The sequence below is a fragment of the Saimiri boliviensis genome, chromosome X (genome assembly GCF_048565385.1).
Source record: "Saimiri boliviensis isolate mSaiBol1 chromosome X, mSaiBol1.pri, whole genome shotgun sequence".
NCBI classification, from domain to species: domain Eukaryota; kingdom Metazoa; phylum Chordata; class Mammalia; order Primates; family Cebidae; genus Saimiri; species Saimiri boliviensis.
The window spans coordinates 29466190-29486198 of NC_133470.1; the positions used below are offsets into that span (position 1 = coordinate 29466190).

The window sequence follows — 20009 nt, forward strand, 5'->3', positions numbered from 1 at the left end:
ATGAGTAAGTCACTTGAAATTTCTGTGACACATTGTTATCATCGGCAAGGGGTGACAATAATAAAATTTACTTTGTAATGCTATTTTAATCATTAGATATATTAATATGTAGCAAATAGTTGGCAGAAGCCATACACATATTAGCTATTGTTGTTATTATCTTCCACAATGCTTTTTTACTGGCTTTAAGCCAGTCCTATGTTTTTCCTCACTTTTTCATGTGTGAGAGTGGTCATATTTGTTTAAGCATCTTGTTAATGACTGATAAGAGTAAAAGTCATAATAGAAATAACAATAATAAAAACTGCAAGCACAGCTATGACAAAGACAATAAAACATATAAACAAAAATCAATAGCAAATCATCTCATTTTACCCATTAGTGCAGGAATCCCCAAAGTGCGTTCTTGGGACAAAATCGGTCTGCCATCTAATTTGGTAAATAAAATTTTTTTGGAATGTAATCATGCTCATTCATTTATATTTTGTTTATGGCTGCTTTCCAGCTATAGCAGTAGAGTTGAGCAGTTGTAAAATAAATTTTGTGATAAACAAAACCTAAAATATTTACTGTCTGGCCCTTCAGAAAAAACTTGTCTGACCCCCGCTTCCCAGTCTATGAATTGAAGATGGCCTCTCTCTCCCGATTCTCGAGATCAAATGATATGGTTGACAGTAGTCACATCATATTTCTCTCTCTCAAAAATATGCAATGACTCCCCATGACCAGAAGGTTAAAGACTACATTCCTTAATCTTTTACTAAATACCTTAGTTATTATGAACCCAACCTACCTTTTCAACCTCAGTCCTTACTTTTAAACTTCCTTTACTCCATATTTCTGCTGTACACAAACAAGAATACTTAATAATCCCATGTAATGTTTCGTTCATATACAGGCCCAATGCTTCCCTTCCCTTTAATTGTCCAGTCAAATGGTAATTTTCCCATGAGCCTTCATGCCTAACTCTCAAGGAGAAGATGAACTTTTCCCCCTTGCAACTTTTCTAACATTTTATTAGTACTTTTTCTTCATGATAGTTTGTGCTGGGTGCAAACTTCCTCAGGGAAAAGTTAGGTGTGGTTTACAGTTAAAGTAACTGGAGTGTTTTACAAATCATAGCAATCCGTTAGATATTAGTTGAGTGAATAGGAAAATTAGCATGCAAGCTAATGTTGCTGTCACCTTTTTTTTTTTTTTTTTTTTTTTTTTTTTTTTTTGAGATGGTTTCTCACTCTGTCACCCAGGCTGAAGGGCAGTGGCATAATCTTGACTCACTCCAACCTCCACCTCCTGGGTTCAAGCAACTCTTCTGCCTCAGCCTCCCAAGTAGCTGGGACTACAGGTATGTGCCACCACGTGAGGCTAATTTTTATATTTTTAGAAGAGATGGGGTTTCACCATTCTTGAAAAGCTGTGAATTGACTATAGAAGTGTTTAAAGAAACCTACCATGAATTGAATGATGACTTGTACCCTATAGGAAAAATTTAAATTTTAATCACTATCAGTGTGAAAGGTCTTTGAGTGTAAAAGAATTCAACATGCTTGTGGGTTTTTCAAGTTTAAATAACTTCCAATCAGGGTTCAGAAACAATCTAGTGTAATGTGGAAAGCCATTTCAAACCGATATATACTCACTGCCCCACTGCCAGCATCGTGAATTATTTCAATCCATCTAATCTGTTAGTGAGTGTTTCTATGAACTTTAGTCAAAACAAGAATAATACTTACTGCTTTACAAAGCCAGTTTTTTTTATTTTTTATTTTTAGACAGAGTCTCACTCTGTCACCAGGCACCAGGCTGGAGTGCAGTGGCACAATCTCGGCTCACTGCAACCTCTGCCTCCTGAGCTCAAGCAATTCTTCTGCCTCTGCCTCCTAAGTAGCTGGGACTACAGGTGCACACCACCACACCCAGCCAATTTTTTTTTAATTTTTAGTAGAGACAGGGTTTCACCATGTTGGCCAGGAGAGTCTCAGTCTCATGACCTCGTGATCCGCCCGCCTTGGCCTCCCAAAGTGCTGGGATTACAGGCTTGAGCCACCGCACCCGGTCCAAAGCCAGTTTTTAGTCAGCTTGCGCTGTCATAACCAAATACCATAGACTGGGTGGCTTAACCGACACTCGCTTATTTCTCACAGTTCTATAGGTTAGAATTCCAAAATTAAGGTGCCAGCAGGGTGTGTTCCTGGTGACAGCCTTCTTCCCGGCCTGTAGATAGCCTTTGGTATAGTTCAGATGTTCATCCCTTCCCAAATCCAGTGCTGGAGGTGGAGCCTGATGGGAGGTGTTTAGATCATGGGGGCGGATCCCTCATAGCTTAGTGCTGCCTTTGTGACAGTGAGTTCTCCTGAGATATGGTCATTTACAAGTGTGTGCCACCTCCCTCTGCACTGTCTCACTGGCTTTCTCCTATTCTTCCATGTGATGTGTCTGTTCCCCCTTTGTATTCCATCATGACTGGGAGCTTCCTGAGGCGTCCCCAGAAGCAGATGCCACTATACTTCCTCTACAGCTTGCAGAACTATGCGCCAATTAAAACTCTTTCCTTATAAGCTACTCAGTCTCAGTTGTTTCTTTACAGCAGTGCAAGAACAGCCTAATACCACCTCCTTTGTGCTGTGTCCTCCCAAGGCAGGGAGAAAGAGCAAGCAGGCTCTTTGTTGTGTCTTCTTATAAGGGTTTTAATCTCCTCAAGAGAGCCCTATATACCTGACCTCATCTGAATCAAATTATCTTCCAAAGTCTCCATTTCCAAATTCCATCACATTGGACATTAGGGCTTCAGTTTAAGAATTTAGGGAGGATACAATTCAGTCCATCACAGCCTGGCATCATTTTTCTATCTCTGTGGCAACATAATGTGTGTTCATTTGTAAAGATAAACGTTTCTGACTAGCGAGGACTTTACTAAGAATATTCTCAGAAGATGTCAGAATAAGAATAATATTTATTATCGCATAAATGTGGTCATGGGAAGATACCATTTCTGAATTAATAATTAGAAACTCAACTGTCTTCTGGGGAAAGAAGTTTTCTTTTTATGTAAACATTCTTCAAGACAAACACATGTAATATAATTTTCACAGTGTGAGGGCAAACAAGGAAGGCCATATAAATTCCATTTCAGGGGGTGGGGGGAATAGATTCTTGGGGAGATGAAGTGACTTGATTAAGTCACATAGTTTATGAGTAGAAGATGCAAGGCCAGAACCCATCTGTGCGGTAATATGCCCATCTGCTCTCAGATCTATTCCCCACTTTTCTCCTGTCCGCTCCATATCAGAGGGATATACATTTCCCAACACTACCTGCCCTCCTAATTGTTAACTTGAAGGCAGTGGCAGAATATTGGAAGGTGGGAGGAAGAGAAAAGACAAGGTATATTTTCTTCTCAAACTACTTTGGGTGGCATTTCCAGAGCAGCTATATCTCTACCGTGGCTTCAGTTTCCTCTGGATAGCTCCCTCTTCAACAATCCAATTTTCTGCCTGGCACTCCTAACTTTAGTTTAATGTGTGTTAGAAAGCCCCAGCTTCTGAGCTCTGGTAATATCACTTTTTCTGTATTGTTCCTCCAGCTCTAGAGATATTAGCAGCTTCCTTATGTTGCTAGTGCTTTGAATTGCTTCACCATCCCCTGCGCTGCTTCTGTTTTCCACTACCTGATTAGCCAATTCCTTGCATTACGTTTCCTCTCTTTAAGTCACTTACAGTGATTTTGTTTTCCTGACAAGACTTGCACAAAACCTGGAAAATACCTCATCAACATCCAATAAATATTTATTCAATATCTACTCTGGGCTGACTTCTGGTTTATGCACTGTAGGTCTAGAGACAACAAGAAATGATTCCTTCCCTTAAAGAGTTTACTAGAGATACAGGCATGCAAAAACAAAGTCATTACAGAACAATTTGGCAAATGTTTTAAGGGAAGTGTTAAAAAGGCTGAGATCTGTCTGAGAGGTTATGTACCCAGAAAGACAAGGTAGTTAGTGGCAGGGAATTTGGGGATGGGAAAAAGAAAGGTTATCTAAAGAGAATCTTAGGTAGTGAAAACAGTAGGTATGAAGAAACAGAACCTTAAGAAAATATAGAACATTTGGAGACCAAAGAGTGGTTAATTTAAGCTAAACCACAGGACAGTGTGGGTCGAAATGTAGTGAACTGTTCGCTCTTAGTCTGTAAGAAGACCAGAGTTTTCACCAGAGTATAAATCAACGGAGTCACTAAACAATTTCATCTTATTTTGCTTTTAATTCCCAAACTTTCTTGACAAAGGAAACTGTACATTGATTTATATTCTGGCTCGAGCTTTTTAATTGTGGACTGGTAATAAAAAGTTTGCAGATTATTTTGAGTAGCACTGGTATATTTTTTAGAAAAGGAGAAGAGAAGGGAGTGAAGCTGGAGAGGTAGGTAGCTAGACATTACAAAACAATTTCTATGCCACGCACTTCAAGATTTATGGGCAGGGGAATGATCTAATTAAAACTGCATTTTAAGATATCCCTTGAGAGACTGTGAAGAGCATGGATAAAAGAGGTAAGAGCAGAGGCAGAGAAATCAGTTAAAAATTTTATACAGAAAAAATCCGTTGAAACTGGAGTGAAGGCAGCAAGGATGCAGAAAAAAATAACAAATTAAATAGAATTTGACAGGTACATTTGGAGGGATTTAGTGATGTGGCAGATACCAAGACCACTTTGAATGGCGGCACAGGTTGTTCCCTGCACAAGTTCAAGATGCGCCATTCTTAGAGACTATGAAGTGAACGACCCTCCCTAGAGTTGTAGGATCTAAACTGCAAAACTACATTTGAGATTCCAGTAAGAAATCCAGGAATACGTAGCCTATAAGTATTTGAATTATACAGGTATGAACATCAGGAGAGAGGGTGAGTTAGAAATATCAATTAGTGAATCATAAATATAAGCGAATGATAAAGATGATAAATGATATTTCCCAAAAAGAGAAAGTATCATAAGAAGAAAAGAAAACCAAGATTTGAGTCTTATGGAGCCTGACATAAAAGGGCAGGAATAGAAGACTGAAAAGACATGGTCTGAAAGCAGGAGAAAGAAAACAGGAGAGAACAATGTCACAGAAACTGCAGGAGAGAAAAATTTCAAGAAGGGACTAATCATTGCTGTCAAGCACAAGACAAAGGTCTAAAAGGATAAGAACTGAAGAGTGACCTTTGGAGCTGGTAATTAAGGAGCTCTCTAGTGACCTTGCTGAGAGCAGTTTCATTGCTTGACGTAGAGTATGAGAGGGTAAAGGAAAGAATCAGAAGTAAGGGAATAGAAATAGTTCGGGTCTTTTGATTAAAAAGTGACTTTTATTTGCACTCAACTGGGCTCCTCCTGTTAGATAAATAAGTGTGAGTAGCATTTTCTTCACTCAAAGAACAAACAAACTGTATGTCACAGCTATGGGAATGTGATCCTGTCTTCTTCCTTGTTGATATTCTTTTATGCCTTGCATTCTGGAAGAATACATTTTCACATAGCTGCATAGCAAGAAATCCAGAGATCCATATAGTATCTCATGGGACCAGTTCTCATTACAGTGCATTTCTATTCACAGCATGAACAGAACATCTACCATACAGAAGACTCCATACAGGTAAGGAACAATAAATGGATCCTGGCCCAGGGAAGCTTTAAGTCTAGTGGATGAAACAGACATATGGATACATCATTTCATCATTAAGCAGCAGAGGTGTTACAAAATGCAATAGTAGTAGCCCTCAACCTACCTAGGAATAGAAGGACCCTTTATGGGGGCTGGCATGAGAAGACACCCTAGTGAACTGATTTCCAAAGTGCAGGCCCTAAATCAGTAGCAGCAGGATCACCTGGGACCTTATTAGAAATTAAAATTCTTGGACACCCCTCCACACCTATTAGTATTAGAAACTCTGGTGACTCCGATGCATGCTGAAATATGAGAACTGCCGTTTTCACACAAGTTGCGAGGATTCTCAAATTTTATGGTGTATCAGTATTACCTATAGTGCTTGTAAAATATTTTTGGGCACACCAGCAGAGTTTTTGATTCAGCAGGTTTGGGAAGGGCCCTCCAAATCTGCATTTCAAAGAAGCTTCCAGATGATGATCGTCTTTCATGCACTGAAGTTTGAGTACTGCTGTTCTAAGTATTCTCTGATCCCATAGCATTCTCTAGAATTCATATTACTATATTGTTCAAAATTACTATATTGTTCAAAACACTGTTATTGACTTATTCTTGATGCATAAGACAAAATAATTTCAAGAATATTTAGTAAATGTTTACCTTTTTGAGGACCTGAAGATGGTATGCAAGGTTTCTTTTTTTTAAAAAAAAAAAAACAAAAAACAACAACAAAAAAATAGTGTCTAAAGTGAAAGTTGAATTTATGACCAAGGTCATTTCACTTTAATACAAATAAAGAAACATGGCGTTGCAACTATAATGCTAGAATGGAATTAGGAGACTCAGTACTAGTCTTTATTTTGCAACTGAAAGCAAGTTATTTAACCTTTCTGGACCTCAATTAACCTCTAACCATGGACAAATCTAGTCTCCTTAGGAAAAAAAGAAGTAAATCACCTAAAATCTTTTGTTTCTATGGGCTATGCCAAGGGGCAAAAGTGTCATTACTGAGTTCAACGTCCCAGATATTTTAGGATCAATTTATCCTATAGAACATAAAAAAATGATTCATGGATACATTAATCATCTAATTAGGTCCTTCAAATAAGTTGGTGTATTTTCCCATACAACTTTCAGATTTTAATTTAGAAACCAAAGTTATAACAAATATCTCAAACAAAAATGTTTTAAGCATGAATCTTGTAAAACTGCAGAAAGAGAGGTCTTATCTAACAGTTATCTATCTTCTTTCCAGAGAGATGTGACACAATTTAACTTCATCTGAACAGCAGCCATACAAAGAAAGAAAATCAAACAAACAAAAAAACAGAAACAAACTGAAAAGTAGAATATATAGTAATAATTCAGGTATGTAGATCAGCCAATTTATCCTTCTATTTATTTAGCATGTAGGCAATAGCCAAAGAAAGCAATCTTACATTCTATCTGCTTACCCTCGAGAAAACAAACAAACAAACAAAAACAGAGATCAGGTGAATCAAGGCATTTCAAAATGCCTCTATATTGTCCTTGAGGACAAAAGTATTCATTTATGAACACTTTACTTAGGGGAAATTATCTTTACTGAGACGGTATTTACTTAAAAACAATTTGCCAATCGTTTTGACTGTTGCGACAAAAGTATAAACTAAAGCTTTTTTTGAAAAATCCCTTACAATAACTGCTACATGATTAGGAACTAAGCTTCTGGATAAATATCAATTAACTAGATAACAGATCTACTTTTAACCTAGTCTGAGTTCCATGCTCTGATAATTACCTACATGTAAAGTAATATCACTGAATTGCAGGAATAATTTGCTATTAGAAGTAATTATCTTGTGACCCAAATCATCAGACACTTTTGTAAATCTCAGTGTAAGGAAGAAAATTTATGCAATAAATACAACATATGTAGAAACTGTGTAATTATTTAAGAATCAACTAAATGTACCTCAGATGGTTAAGAAACTATGCTGTGGTAGAGAGCTGAATTTTAAAACCCTTAATCGTTTTCAGCAAATAAGGATACCCTAATGGGTAAAATTGGAATAATTAAAGATTATTAGAATTGTCACATGTTTATTTTTCAGAACAATTCTGGGAAGAGCTAGGTAGAATTTTTAAATGATATTGGAATGTCAAATTTTAGTTACTATAATTATTTGAATTATATATCATTTACTCTCTCAAACATTTATTGGTTATCATATGCACAGTATTTACTATAATGGGATCTAAGTAAATATAAAGAAGTATAGTAATAGGTTTCCTTTGTTGTGACTGGCAATGAGAAATTTTATGTGAGTAGCATGAAGGCACATAACGAAGTGAATGTAATGGAATTTACTGGCTGAAGTGGAATGATTATTGGGAAGCTAGACATAAAATTGGTGGAGAATGAGAATAATATTGAATGCCATAGGAAGGGCTTGGATTTTATTTTGGAGGCTTCTGGAGTTATGGGAATTTGTAGGTCTGGAGAGACAGCAAAAAGCAACATTTTAGATATATTAATTTTAGATACATCGATTAGAAAGGAGAGCAGTTCTCCCCAGAGTGAGGTATATGGCTCAGGTTAGGGACCTGGCAATTAGAATGATCATGAAATGACTGAAATGATGGCACTTGCCCAATAATATAATCTAATTATAATAAATAATAAGAAAGTGGAAGAAAGATTCACAGAACTGGAGAAGTCAGGTGGTAAATTCTGTTTTGAAGAGGAAGACATGAAGGTAATTTTATATTTGTTAGGTTTGAGATGATGCTTATTAAGGAATTTTCCCCATTAATAAGAAATAACTACTATCTTCACCACTCCCTCCACCACCACCACCATCATCATCTCTACCATCTTTACCTCTCCCACCATTACTTCCACCCCTACCACCCATCGCAATCTTCCTCTATCTTTATCATCTCTATGATCTCCAACACCAAACAAGATTCATAACTATTGCATTTATTGAATGCTTACTACCTTAAAGGCAGTGTTTTAAATGTTTCTTATTGAATCCTTATGACTTGTGGTTTATAAAGTGAGAATATTGGAATCAGAGGCATAGATATTAAGTAATTTGCCTGAGCTCATAAGCTAGTAATTAAAACAAGCAGGTTTCACAAATATCAGGGGTTATCACCTATAAGTGGGAGTTAAATATTGAGTACACATGGACACAAAGAAGAAAACAATAGACACTGCGGCCTATTTGAGGGCACAAGGCGGGAGATGGGTGAGGATGGAAAACTACGTATCAGATACTATGATAATTATCTGAGAGACAAAATTATTTGTACACCCAACAGCCACAACCTGCAATTTAGCCATGCAACAATCCTGCACATTTACCCCTTGAACCTAAAAGTTGGGGTGGGAAAAAGCAGGAAGCATTCAAACCTGAGTAATTCTGATTCCAAAAGCCATGATTTTTTACAATATTGGCTAATTCTGTAGACACATAAGCAATAAATTAAAATATCTAAAATATGTGTGCAGTGTATAAGTAGGTATGGTTAATTGGAAGGACAACATGTTTGCATTTGATAAAAATGAACACTGAGGCAGTGGCTGGATGCACAAGTGGAAATAGCTTTAGAGATTTAAAGCTTTAATTTGAGGGAGAGAGAGTCACATCTGGAACTACATGATTTGGGAGTCATTCACTTAGAGCCAGACTCAAATCAATGAGAGGAGACAATCCAGATGAAGAAGTCAGAAAGGCAAAGAGATGGATTTGTGAGATACTCCCATAGGAATTAGGCAGAAGGGCCGGGCGCGGTGGCTCAAGCCTGTAATTCCAGCACTTTGGGAGGTCGAGGCGGGTAGATCACGAGGTCAAGAGATCAAGACCATCCTGGTCAACATGGTGAAATCCCGTCTCTACGAAAAATACAAAAAATTAGCTGGGCATGGTGGTGCGTGCCTGTAATCCCAGCTACTCAGGAGGCTGAGGCCGGAGAATTGCCTGAACCCAGGAGGCGGAGGCTGCAGTGAGCCGAGATCGCGCCATTGCACTCTAGCCTGGGTAACGAGAGTGAAACTCCGTCTCAAAAAAAAAAAAAAAAAAGAAAAAGAAAAAAAGAAAAAGGGGGGGGGGGGGCGGAATTAGGCAGAAGGAAGAAAACATGTCAGGGTTAAAGAGTGGTGGGTGATAACCGATAGTGTGTCCTAAAAACTGGAAGAGGACATCACTTAAATAAAATACTATTCGACAGATGGTCAAGACCTCGATATTCACAGTGAAATATTAGTGGGTTTTACATGGGACAGAAATGGGACACTAGCTAATATAAAACTTCTGGTTATATTTACAAGATGCCTCTTTAATCATTACAATACTTTAACCAGATTCCATCTGGTAGACAATTACCAATTAATGAATTTGTTCCTAAATGTCTACCTTTTTGCTACCTTCATTCAGTCTAAATATATCAATCTAATGTCTTATATAGAGCGTTCCAATAATTTTGTTAAATTTTTGTCCAAATCAGGACATATTTGAGAGTGAAAGTTGACCCTCTCTATAAATATGCAGGGACAACAGGTATAATCTGGAATAGCTTCAGGTAAATCAGTAGGATTACCTTACATATCTATGAAAAAGACATTTTACTATACAGCCCAGGTTTTTAGGTACCTCAGTGCAAATTCTGGTTCAGGTACTCGGTAGCTGTGTATAATTTTATAAAGTAATAATAGCCATACGCATTTTGGGAGGTTATTGGGAAAAATATATGAGATGCCAATAAAGCATTGAATCTACTACTGAACACATAATAAATCTTCAATTATGTTAGTTTTTACTTGAATAATATTTCTTTATGTACGCAATGGAACTTGACATTTAGGCACTTACAGAAATTGTCGAAAACTTATGATACAAACAAATTTTGGCGACAGAGTATTTTGCCACCAGCCACTATTTCTTGAAAACAAAAAGAAGTCAGACCACACATTTTTTTAACCTAATGCATTCTCCAAACAGGAGCCAAGAATAAGCTTCTGAAGACAGAGACTGACATGAATCACCTTGTTTTGTTAATTTCTGTATTAGGCAAGTTCTGAAGACATGAAGAGGGTTAGGCAACTAGGTGTCCCTATTCCTCTGTTTGGAAAACTGTCAGAGGGTTGTTACAATGTTGCAAAGTATCTAAAAATCCATATATCCACTAAGGGTTGTCTGTGAAGACATGTTTAATGTGACAACAAACAAATCAATGTACATCCTACTAGGATTAATAAAAAGGAAATTCATCAAAAGCTTTACTGGTTTGTGCCATTACGCTTTTTTCTCCATCGATTATTATTAGTCTTTCTACCACCATCACAAGTAGAGTCCTTAGAAGTTCTTGAAAGTTTCTGCCCCAAAAAGAATGCTAATATTCGTAGAGTTTGAGAACCATTCAACTGGAGCAATGGTCAACAAACTTTTTCTGTGACAGGACAGATAGTAACTATTTTATTATTTAGGGCTTTGTTGACTATACAGTTTGTGCTACAACTATTCAAATTCTGCCTTATAATGTGGAGGTAATCAAAAATGATAAATAAATGAGTATGCCTGTGTTCCACTAAAACATTATTTATAACACTGAAATTTGAATTACATGTAATTTTTTACATGTCATGAAGCATTATTTTTCTTTTGATTATTTTCAACCATTTGAAAATGTCTGAACACTTCTTAGCTGATGAGCCATACGAAACTGGCAGCATGCTAGATGTGGTTAGCAGGTCTTAGTTTGCTGACCCCCTTGACTAGAGGATTTGCTTAGCCATGCTGACACAACGGGGAGAAAAGGCCCAGTGATTTACTTTGGAATTATCAAAGCAGGTCTTAAGTCATTGGTTAATAGAGAAGTACTGAGAGTCCCAAATAATATATTTGAATAACTTTTCTAGATTTTAAAAATTTTCTTAGAACATCTGACACACTATTTTTAGGTGTGTGTTCTTTTCATACTTCTTTACCCTGGTATACACAAATTCTAATGTCAAGTGTTCCATGAGTTCCTAAACATATGCTGCTTAGAGACATACGGCAGATTTTAATGTTCTTTCTTAATCTTAGAATTACAATAACTGGAATGAAAGGAAAATTGTACCTTTTAAAATAATTTTTATGCCAGCTTTGCACTCATAAAATTTTATTGCCATCATTTTAATATATCCACTGATTTACATAATACCTAACTTATCTAAAATGTGTAGTTCTGAATATTCACAAAAAGATCAGTTAAAAATTCTAACACCTTCAAGATAAGATTTTATAAATATCAAAGAACAGGAAATCTGTTCTGTAATTACTCCTGATTTAGGATGTGCAGATTGAGACATTATGTTCTCGTAAACTAGCAGGATGGATCTCATCTATTATAGGTGTACTTCTTCATGAAAATGTACTTTCCATTACTGGAAAAAAAAGATATTTAATGCAAAACTAGGGACTCAACAAGCAGGCCTTTTATAAGGGGGGAAAAAAAAAAAACCAAAAAACTCTTTTAGGATTAAAATGCTACCATAGAAATTTATCCCCTATAGTTTCTTCTTCCATTCCAGAAAACACCATTTCCATTAAGCATTTAGTTTTTGTTGGGAGAGTGATTTCTTGGGAAAATTTTAAAACATACTTCATAATTTTTCTCACTATGTGAACTGACATTACAAGTACCTGAGGCTTATGGAAATACTGCTGAAGTGAAAACACCACCAACAAAACTGATATAAATGAGTTTTCTCCACCTCATTTGCAGATAAAGCTTAAGATGCTCTCACCTTTTCCTAATTTCGGAATCCACAGTAATCTGCCTCTTCTTTTGGGGAGGTGGTGGTGGAAGTTCCTCTTGAGCATGTTTTACCAGGATTTGCTCCCTTGTGGTCACCATAGTTACTGTTTCCATTACGGTTGTCTGTGTCAGTGATGGCTGAGTGGTGGTGACAGCCTGTGAAATCTGTGAGAAGTATTGAAACAGAGGTCAGACATTGCTCAAAAGACATCAGTAAAGACCGCTTGGAGTGCCAAAGGAAAATAATGAGAAACTGTTCTTGCTTGTTGGTAGATTGACCTTCAGATCAAAATAGCACCATATTGAAGCCAAATAAAATTGTTTTATCTGACTTAAGTTAGGGTGACTGAAATAGCAAAGGAAAGTAATCTCAACATCGAAAGTAAATGTAGTGTCTCTTCAATTTATTGGTCAAACTGTAGGAAATAAGGGGTGGGGGCAAAGGAGAAAAACATAGAGTGTAATTCATTGTGATAGTTAATTCTACATGCTATTTAAAATGTTTACAACATTAATATAAATTGTACTATCAAACATCAGTGCCAAATCCATTGCCTGGCACATTTTAAATGCTTATTAATATAATTATTAATAGTTGGAAGAATGCATTTTTGGTTATAATATAGATTATTTTACTTTATAAATTTTTAAATAAAATTATTTGAACTTGGTAATGAACCACTCTTTAATCAAATAAGTGAAACATCTTTTAAAATTACAATAAAAGATTAACATAAAGTACCCATTAGTCCATACATATCTTTATGTTGAATGTTATTCAAATGCTAAAAAAACACACTCCTCTTGTTTGATTTAAAATAGTGAATATGTTCAAATATTTGAGTTCCCAAATTCATCACTGGAAACACTTCTTGGTTTAGAATCTCAATTACTTTCTGTTTATAGTTTGGACAGGAGGTGGGGGGAAACCAGATCATCAGTCTTTGGAATAATACATTTTGTGATCCAAGACGTAAGAGGTCATCACCTCAATACATGGGCATTACAAGACAGACAAGTTCTATAATTGTGAGACAATCCTTCTTTAACTATCATATCCTCTGTCTCACAGAGCTCCTCTTATTATGATTGTAATGTTACCTTTTGGGATGGCAATCATTATCGTTCTGGTAATCCAATTTATTTGGAAGATCTATTTCCAAAGAAATCGTAGGAGGCCTGCATTCAAACTGCCTTTAGGTACAAGCATAGGAGAAGAGATCTGAGAGGATCAAGATTCATTTTAGCAATTTCCCTGATCTTGCCAAGAGGTAAGGGAAAGGTTTGTGGTAATCTCCCTGCCGCATACATAAGGACTGATTCCTTTAATGTTAGGAAATGGGAAAAGCCTCAGGATCTTCTTATTTCAGCTTCCAAATTGGCAATTAACAGGGAAGAAATAAAATCCTTTCCATGATGTCTTAAGTAAAAATTGCTTTGACATGTATAGCTTAACAAGGCTACCTTTTGTTGAAGATACGTCTTTCCATATGTGAGGGCCTGAAGGACTTCCATTTTGGAAAGGTAAAACGGTACTAAGAGTTAAATTTTCTACATATGCCAGGTACGACTTTTATCTTCTCTAGGATCTCCATAGATTCATTATTCGGAATCAATCACTGAACGTCAAACAACTTTAATTATAGTCTATTGACAAAGTTACGTCAAGATGAAAGCAGAAAGGAACATAGTTCTAAAAAAAAAAAAAAAAAAGCTTAAAATATAAACTCAGACATTGCACCCAACACAAAATGACCATTATGTGATTAAAATTAGGTTTATTTCTAGTCAAAAAGAAAATGTGGTGTTTAGCCGGGCGCGGTGGCTCAAGCCTGTAATCCCAGCACTTTGGGAGGCCGAGGCGGGTGGATCACGAGGTCGAGAGATCAAGACTATCCTGGTCAACATGGTGAAACCCCGTCTCTACTAAAAATACAAAAAATTAGCTGGGCATGGTGGCGCGTGCCTGTGATCCCAGCTACTCAGGAGGCTGAGGCAGGAGAATTGCCTGAACCCAGGAGGCGGAGGTTGCGGTGAGCCGAGATCACGCCATTGCACTCCAGCCTGGGTAACAAGAGCGAAACTCCGTCTCAAAAAAAAAAAAAAAAAAAAAAAGAAAGAAAATGTGGTGTTTAGCAGAATTCCAAGAGCATTTATTTATAATTTGAATATTTTTTAACCATGAGCAAACTTTCTTTGCAAAGAAAATGTAGTTTTTAGTAGGATCCCGTAATTATTTATTTATTTGAGTATTTTTTTAACCATAATCAAACTTTCTTTGCATACCGTGGTGGTTAGAAGATAGCACTTTGCAGATTAAGAAAATATATAATTTTAAATGTACAGACCAGAATGCCGAGATTCTGAAAATACAAAGCTAATTTTTGCAGTTATGTCTAATCTTACAGAACATTTGTGCTACTAAATATTTGGCTCTTAATTTCTGTAATATTAATATTTTCTTATTAATATCTACTTATAAAATTAGATAGATGTGCCCATGGAGGGTTAAGGGAAATGACAACATTATATACTATGAAACTGCATTTAAAAATATACTAAACCTTATAAGAAAGAAAAATGAATCATTTTTAATAAAAGAGTAGTAAGACATGATTCTGTAATTGTTCTATATTATAGTCACTACTGTGCTGTAATTGAAAATACTACTTCATTTCCTTTGGGATAGAGAAATAAGAAAACTGTGCATTCACCCTGTAAATATAGGGTAGAACTCATTACATAAAACAAATTAATAATCACTCTCAAAACCTACTCCATAGAATCAGAATAAAAAACAGTCATGTACTACATCTCCTTATGGCTTTTAGTTACTGACTGTAAACATTTCATTATGTGTTAGAATCATTAGGAAATATAGACATGAGAGTGATTATGAAGGCCATTTAACACAACTTTCTGATTATTACAGAACTCATTGCTCCCTGAAAGAGAAAACTCCTTTCTTAGGATGGCAACAAACTTTCCCACTGGGAAAGATCTTCTTCACAGCCAGAGGAATCCTGCCTTATTATGACTTCCTCTTGTTAAAACTTGTTTTGAACTCTGCACCAAAGCAGAGTAAGTTAAGTATCATTTCTACCTGATAGTCTTAAAGATTTGAAATCTAATAATCATGACCCTGGTAAATATCATTTTCAAACTCTATAATGCCAGTTATTTGCTAGAAGCAAATCTAATTTGATTCGTGGTCCAAATCCAACATTTCTTGGCTAGGGACACCAATAGTCAATCAAAGAATTCTAAAACTGTGTAAGTTATACAGCAGTTGAACCACAAGGTTTCAATAAAATTCTAACATTTGTTGAATATATATTCACTATAGGACATTCAGAACTGAGTAAAATAGAAACTCCATATTTAGAAACATTATGGTAAAATAAGGAAGATGATAATCACACAAATAATTGTGAAGATGAATGCCACATGAAAAGTACCAATATCTAAAATAATTACATATACCAAACATACAGTAATCAAGTAATTTTCTCTTTAAATGTTACAAAAACAGATTTCTCTCAGCTAGCATTTTAACATTTAAATTTAATTTGGTGCTGAAGGCTAGATATAACATTTATCCTTGTTTATAGGGTCTTCATAAACAGCAAATTTTGGAAACAACCTAATGTCATAGATGATGGTTTAAGTAAACTATGCTATATAAATGTGGTTAGAGTATTATATCTAAAATACTTCAATGTCATTGAAAAATGTTTGCTTTATAGTATTGAGTACACAATGCTAGACATAAACATTGGTTGGGTTTTTTTGACAGAGAAAGTAGAGATAATTTCTGTTGTACAATGTATATTTCTGTAGTTGTTTAGTTTCCAAATTTCGACTGTAAGATATTATCTGCAAAATGTTGCTTTTGTAAGCAAAGAAAAATTTCAAAAGTTTTGTCAAATCATTGTTTTAAATCTATCATTTCTATCTATATATCAAGATCTATGGAATTGTATTCCTGTCACTCAGATGCATTACAATGAGGAAAACTACAAGCATGGTAAGAATAACTTAGTGCCTTAACTAAAATGTTGAATATGGCAGGGTCAAAACTAGGATAGAATACAGTGTGACCTATATTCAACAATCTTTATATCTTGCTAACTATACATTTATCCAGTTACCTTTCTCCATTTTGACTATGAGTCTATTTAAGACTCTCAGATGATATCAGGAAAATAAAATACATTCGTTTGTAAAATACTGTTCATTTGATCTGTAAGTTCACTGACCTAGTAAAAAAAAAATAGGAAAGGTTTAGAATTATTTGTCTTTACATTTGGGGGCTGGTTCTTCTTAGAGTGATTATAAGCAGACACCTTGGAGCCAGGCTCCACAATAACTGAACACCAAATCCATAGTTTGTATACTGTGACATTTGGGGCTGGTTGGTTCTTATCTTAAATCTATACATTGTTTTCTTCATATTTAAAGTAGGAATGATAACACATTTCTTCACAGGTGTGTTACAAGCAAGGACAGGTTCATGGGCTTGTAATTTATGCAGTTGCTCAGGATCCCTGCTCAGAAGGCTTCCAAGCTTGTTTTCAAGCTCTGCTTCCACTGCCTTGAAATTCTTAGGTTTTGAACAGGAAGTCCTGTAATTTCATTTTGCACTGCACCCACTAATTATGTAGCTAGTTCTGGTTTTGAGAATTAAATAATATTTGAATAAAATAAATGCTCAATAATGGCAAATATCAGTAGTAACCACTATCTTTTCTAAATGCTCAGGGAAATTTGAAGAATTTTTCGATAGTCCTTATTACTCATAAGATTACATATGTTAAAAACTTTTAGACTTTAAAATTTACATTTTCTCATTCTGAGAAAAATTGGAAGAGCATTTGTCAGCCTCCTGATATTATTCCAGGGTGTGCCTCTTCTTGCAGTAAGATTGTGTTATTTTGGTAAGCCTGGAAAAAACAAACTATGTTCATGCATTGAAGTTCTTTCTTTCCATCTTCTCTTCCATTTGTTTAAAAATACACATTTTAAAAAAGAAATATATGTACATCTAAGCAATTTTAAAGAACATAAAAGGGCATACAATGAAATAAAATACTTTTTTCCCACCACTGTCTCCAGTTTGTTAGGAATCACTACAAGTCATGTATAACTTAACGACTGGGACACATTCTGAGAAATGTATCCTTAGGTAATTTTGTCTTTGTGCAAACACCATGAAGTCTACTTACATAAACCTAGATGGTATAGACCACTATACAGCTAGCCTATGTGGTATAGCTTATGTTCCTAACTACAAACCTGTACAACATGTGACTATACTGAGTGGTGTATGCACAATGGCAAGTATTCGTGTATCCAAACATATCCAAAGGTACAATAAAAATGTGATATGCAGAGTTGGGCATAAAACAATCCTTAGAAAAAATTTTAACAACCCACAAAATCATACCAACCACACTCTTAGAGCACAGTGCAATAAAAATAGAAATCAATGTTAAGAAAATTGCTCAAAACCATATGTTAAAATGGAAATCAAACAAAGTGCTCATGAATGGCCTCTGGGTAAATAATGAAATTAAGGTAGAAATCAAGAAATTATTTGAAGCTAATGAAAGTTTAAAAAGATGTAACATACCAGAATCTCTGGAACACATCTAAAGTAGTGTTAAAAGGCAAGCTTATGGCACTAAGCACCCATATCAAAAAGTTAGAAGGATATCTAATTACAAAACATCACAAGGAAATAGAGAAGCAGGAGCAAACTAACTTCAAATCCAGAAGACAGGAAATAACCAAAATCAGAGCTGAATTGAAGGAAAATGAGATGCCACAAAACATAGAAAAGGCCAACGAATCTAGGAGCTGGTTCTTTGAAAGAATTATTAATAAAGACAGACCACTACCTAGACTAATAAAGAAAAAGAGAGAGAAGACTCAAACACAATCAAAAATGACTAAGGGGATGTTATCACTGAACTCACAGAAATACAAAAAACCCTCAGAGACTATTATGAACATTTCTATGCATACAAGCTAGAAAACCTAGAAGAAATGGATACATTGCTGGAAACATACAACCTTCCACATTTGAGCCAAGAAATTGAATCACTGAACAGACCAATAATGAGTTCTGAAATTAAATTAGTAACAAAAAAGCACACCAACCAGAAAAAGCCCAGGACGAGAAAGATTCACACCTAAATTGTAACAGATATCGAAGGAAAAGCTGATATCATTCCTACTGAAACTATTCCAAAAAAAAAAAAAAAAAAAAAAATGAGGAGGGGGTCTTTCCTAACTCATTCTACGAGGCAAGCATTGTCCTCATACCAAAACCTGGCAGATACACAACAAAAAAGAAAACTTCAGGTCAATATCCCTAATGAACATAAATGCAAAAATAGTCAAGAAAAGACTAGCAAACCAAATCCAGTAGCACACCAAAAAGTTTATCCACCATGATCAAGGAGGCTTTATCCTGGGTTGCAAGGTTGGTTCAACATAAGTTAGTAAATGTGATTCACCATATAAACAGAACCAAAAAAACTGAAAACCACATGATCATTTCAGTAGATGCAGAAAAGCCATCCTATAAAATTCAACACTCTTCCATGTTAAAAATTCTCAACAAACTAGGCATTGAAGGAACAGATTTCAAACAAATTAGAACCATCTATAAAATGTCCATAGCCAATATTATACTGTATCAGCAAAAGCCGGAAGCATTCTACTTGAAATCCGACATAAGACAATGGTGCCCTCTCTTACAAATCCCATTAAACATAGTACTGGAAATCCTATCTAGAGCAATCAGGCAAGAGAAATAAATAAAAGCCATCCAAATAGGAAGAATAAAAGTCAAACTATCCTTGTTGGCAGATGATATGGCTCTATACTTTGGCCAATGTCTCTGCCCAAAAGCTCATTGATCTGATACAGAACTTCAGCAAAATTTCAGGATCCAAAAATCAATGTACAAAAATCACTAGTATTCCTACACCAACAACATTCATCCCAGCAAACCCATTACTGGTTATATACCCAAGGAACATAAATCATTCAATTATAAAGATACATGAATGTCTATGTTGACCGCAACACTAAACAAAATAGCAAAGACATGGAATCAAACTAAATGCTCATCAATGATAGACTGGATAAAGAAAATGTGCTACATATCCACCATGGAATGCTATATAGCCATAGAGAGTAATGAGTCAATTAAACATCTTCATAAATTATCCAACTTCAGGTATGTCTTTATAGCAGTGTAAGAACAGAGTTATAAATTTCGCTTTTATTTTTGACTGATATTCTTAATTGCAACTTTTAACTTTCCATTTAATTATTTATATAGCTTTGTTTTTGTAAGTTCTTTGTTATGCTGGGGTAAGAGATTTCTACTTCTTGCCTTTTGAGGTATTCTAGTATTTGAATATTGAAAGATACTTTATAGAAAGATTCAAACTATAAAGTATTAGTTACCTAATTTAGCATAACATCTTTATTTTGAAAATATTAATACTTGCAATAACAGGTACCAATGATGAAGCTTTTTGCACGATTCAGGCATTACAATAA

General features: G+C 35.5%; 1 protein-coding gene across 11 annotated transcripts in view; it reads right to left on the bottom strand.

Annotated features, from left to right (window-relative positions):
• DMD (dystrophin) overlaps nt 1-20009 on the bottom strand; it is a 2654855-nt gene that overhangs the window by 1461222 nt on the left and 1173624 nt on the right. For 10 of the 11 annotated variants that reach the window (XM_074391460.1, XM_074391461.1, XM_074391462.1 and 7 more), the window contains one exon: nt 12421-12596. In XM_074391460.1, the coding sequence (XP_074247561.1) occupies nt 12421-12596 (176 nt within the window). Of the gene's footprint in view, nt 1-12420; nt 12597-13895; nt 14110-20009 lie in introns of those variants that run through there. The other variant, XM_074391464.1, reaches the window with a different exon arrangement.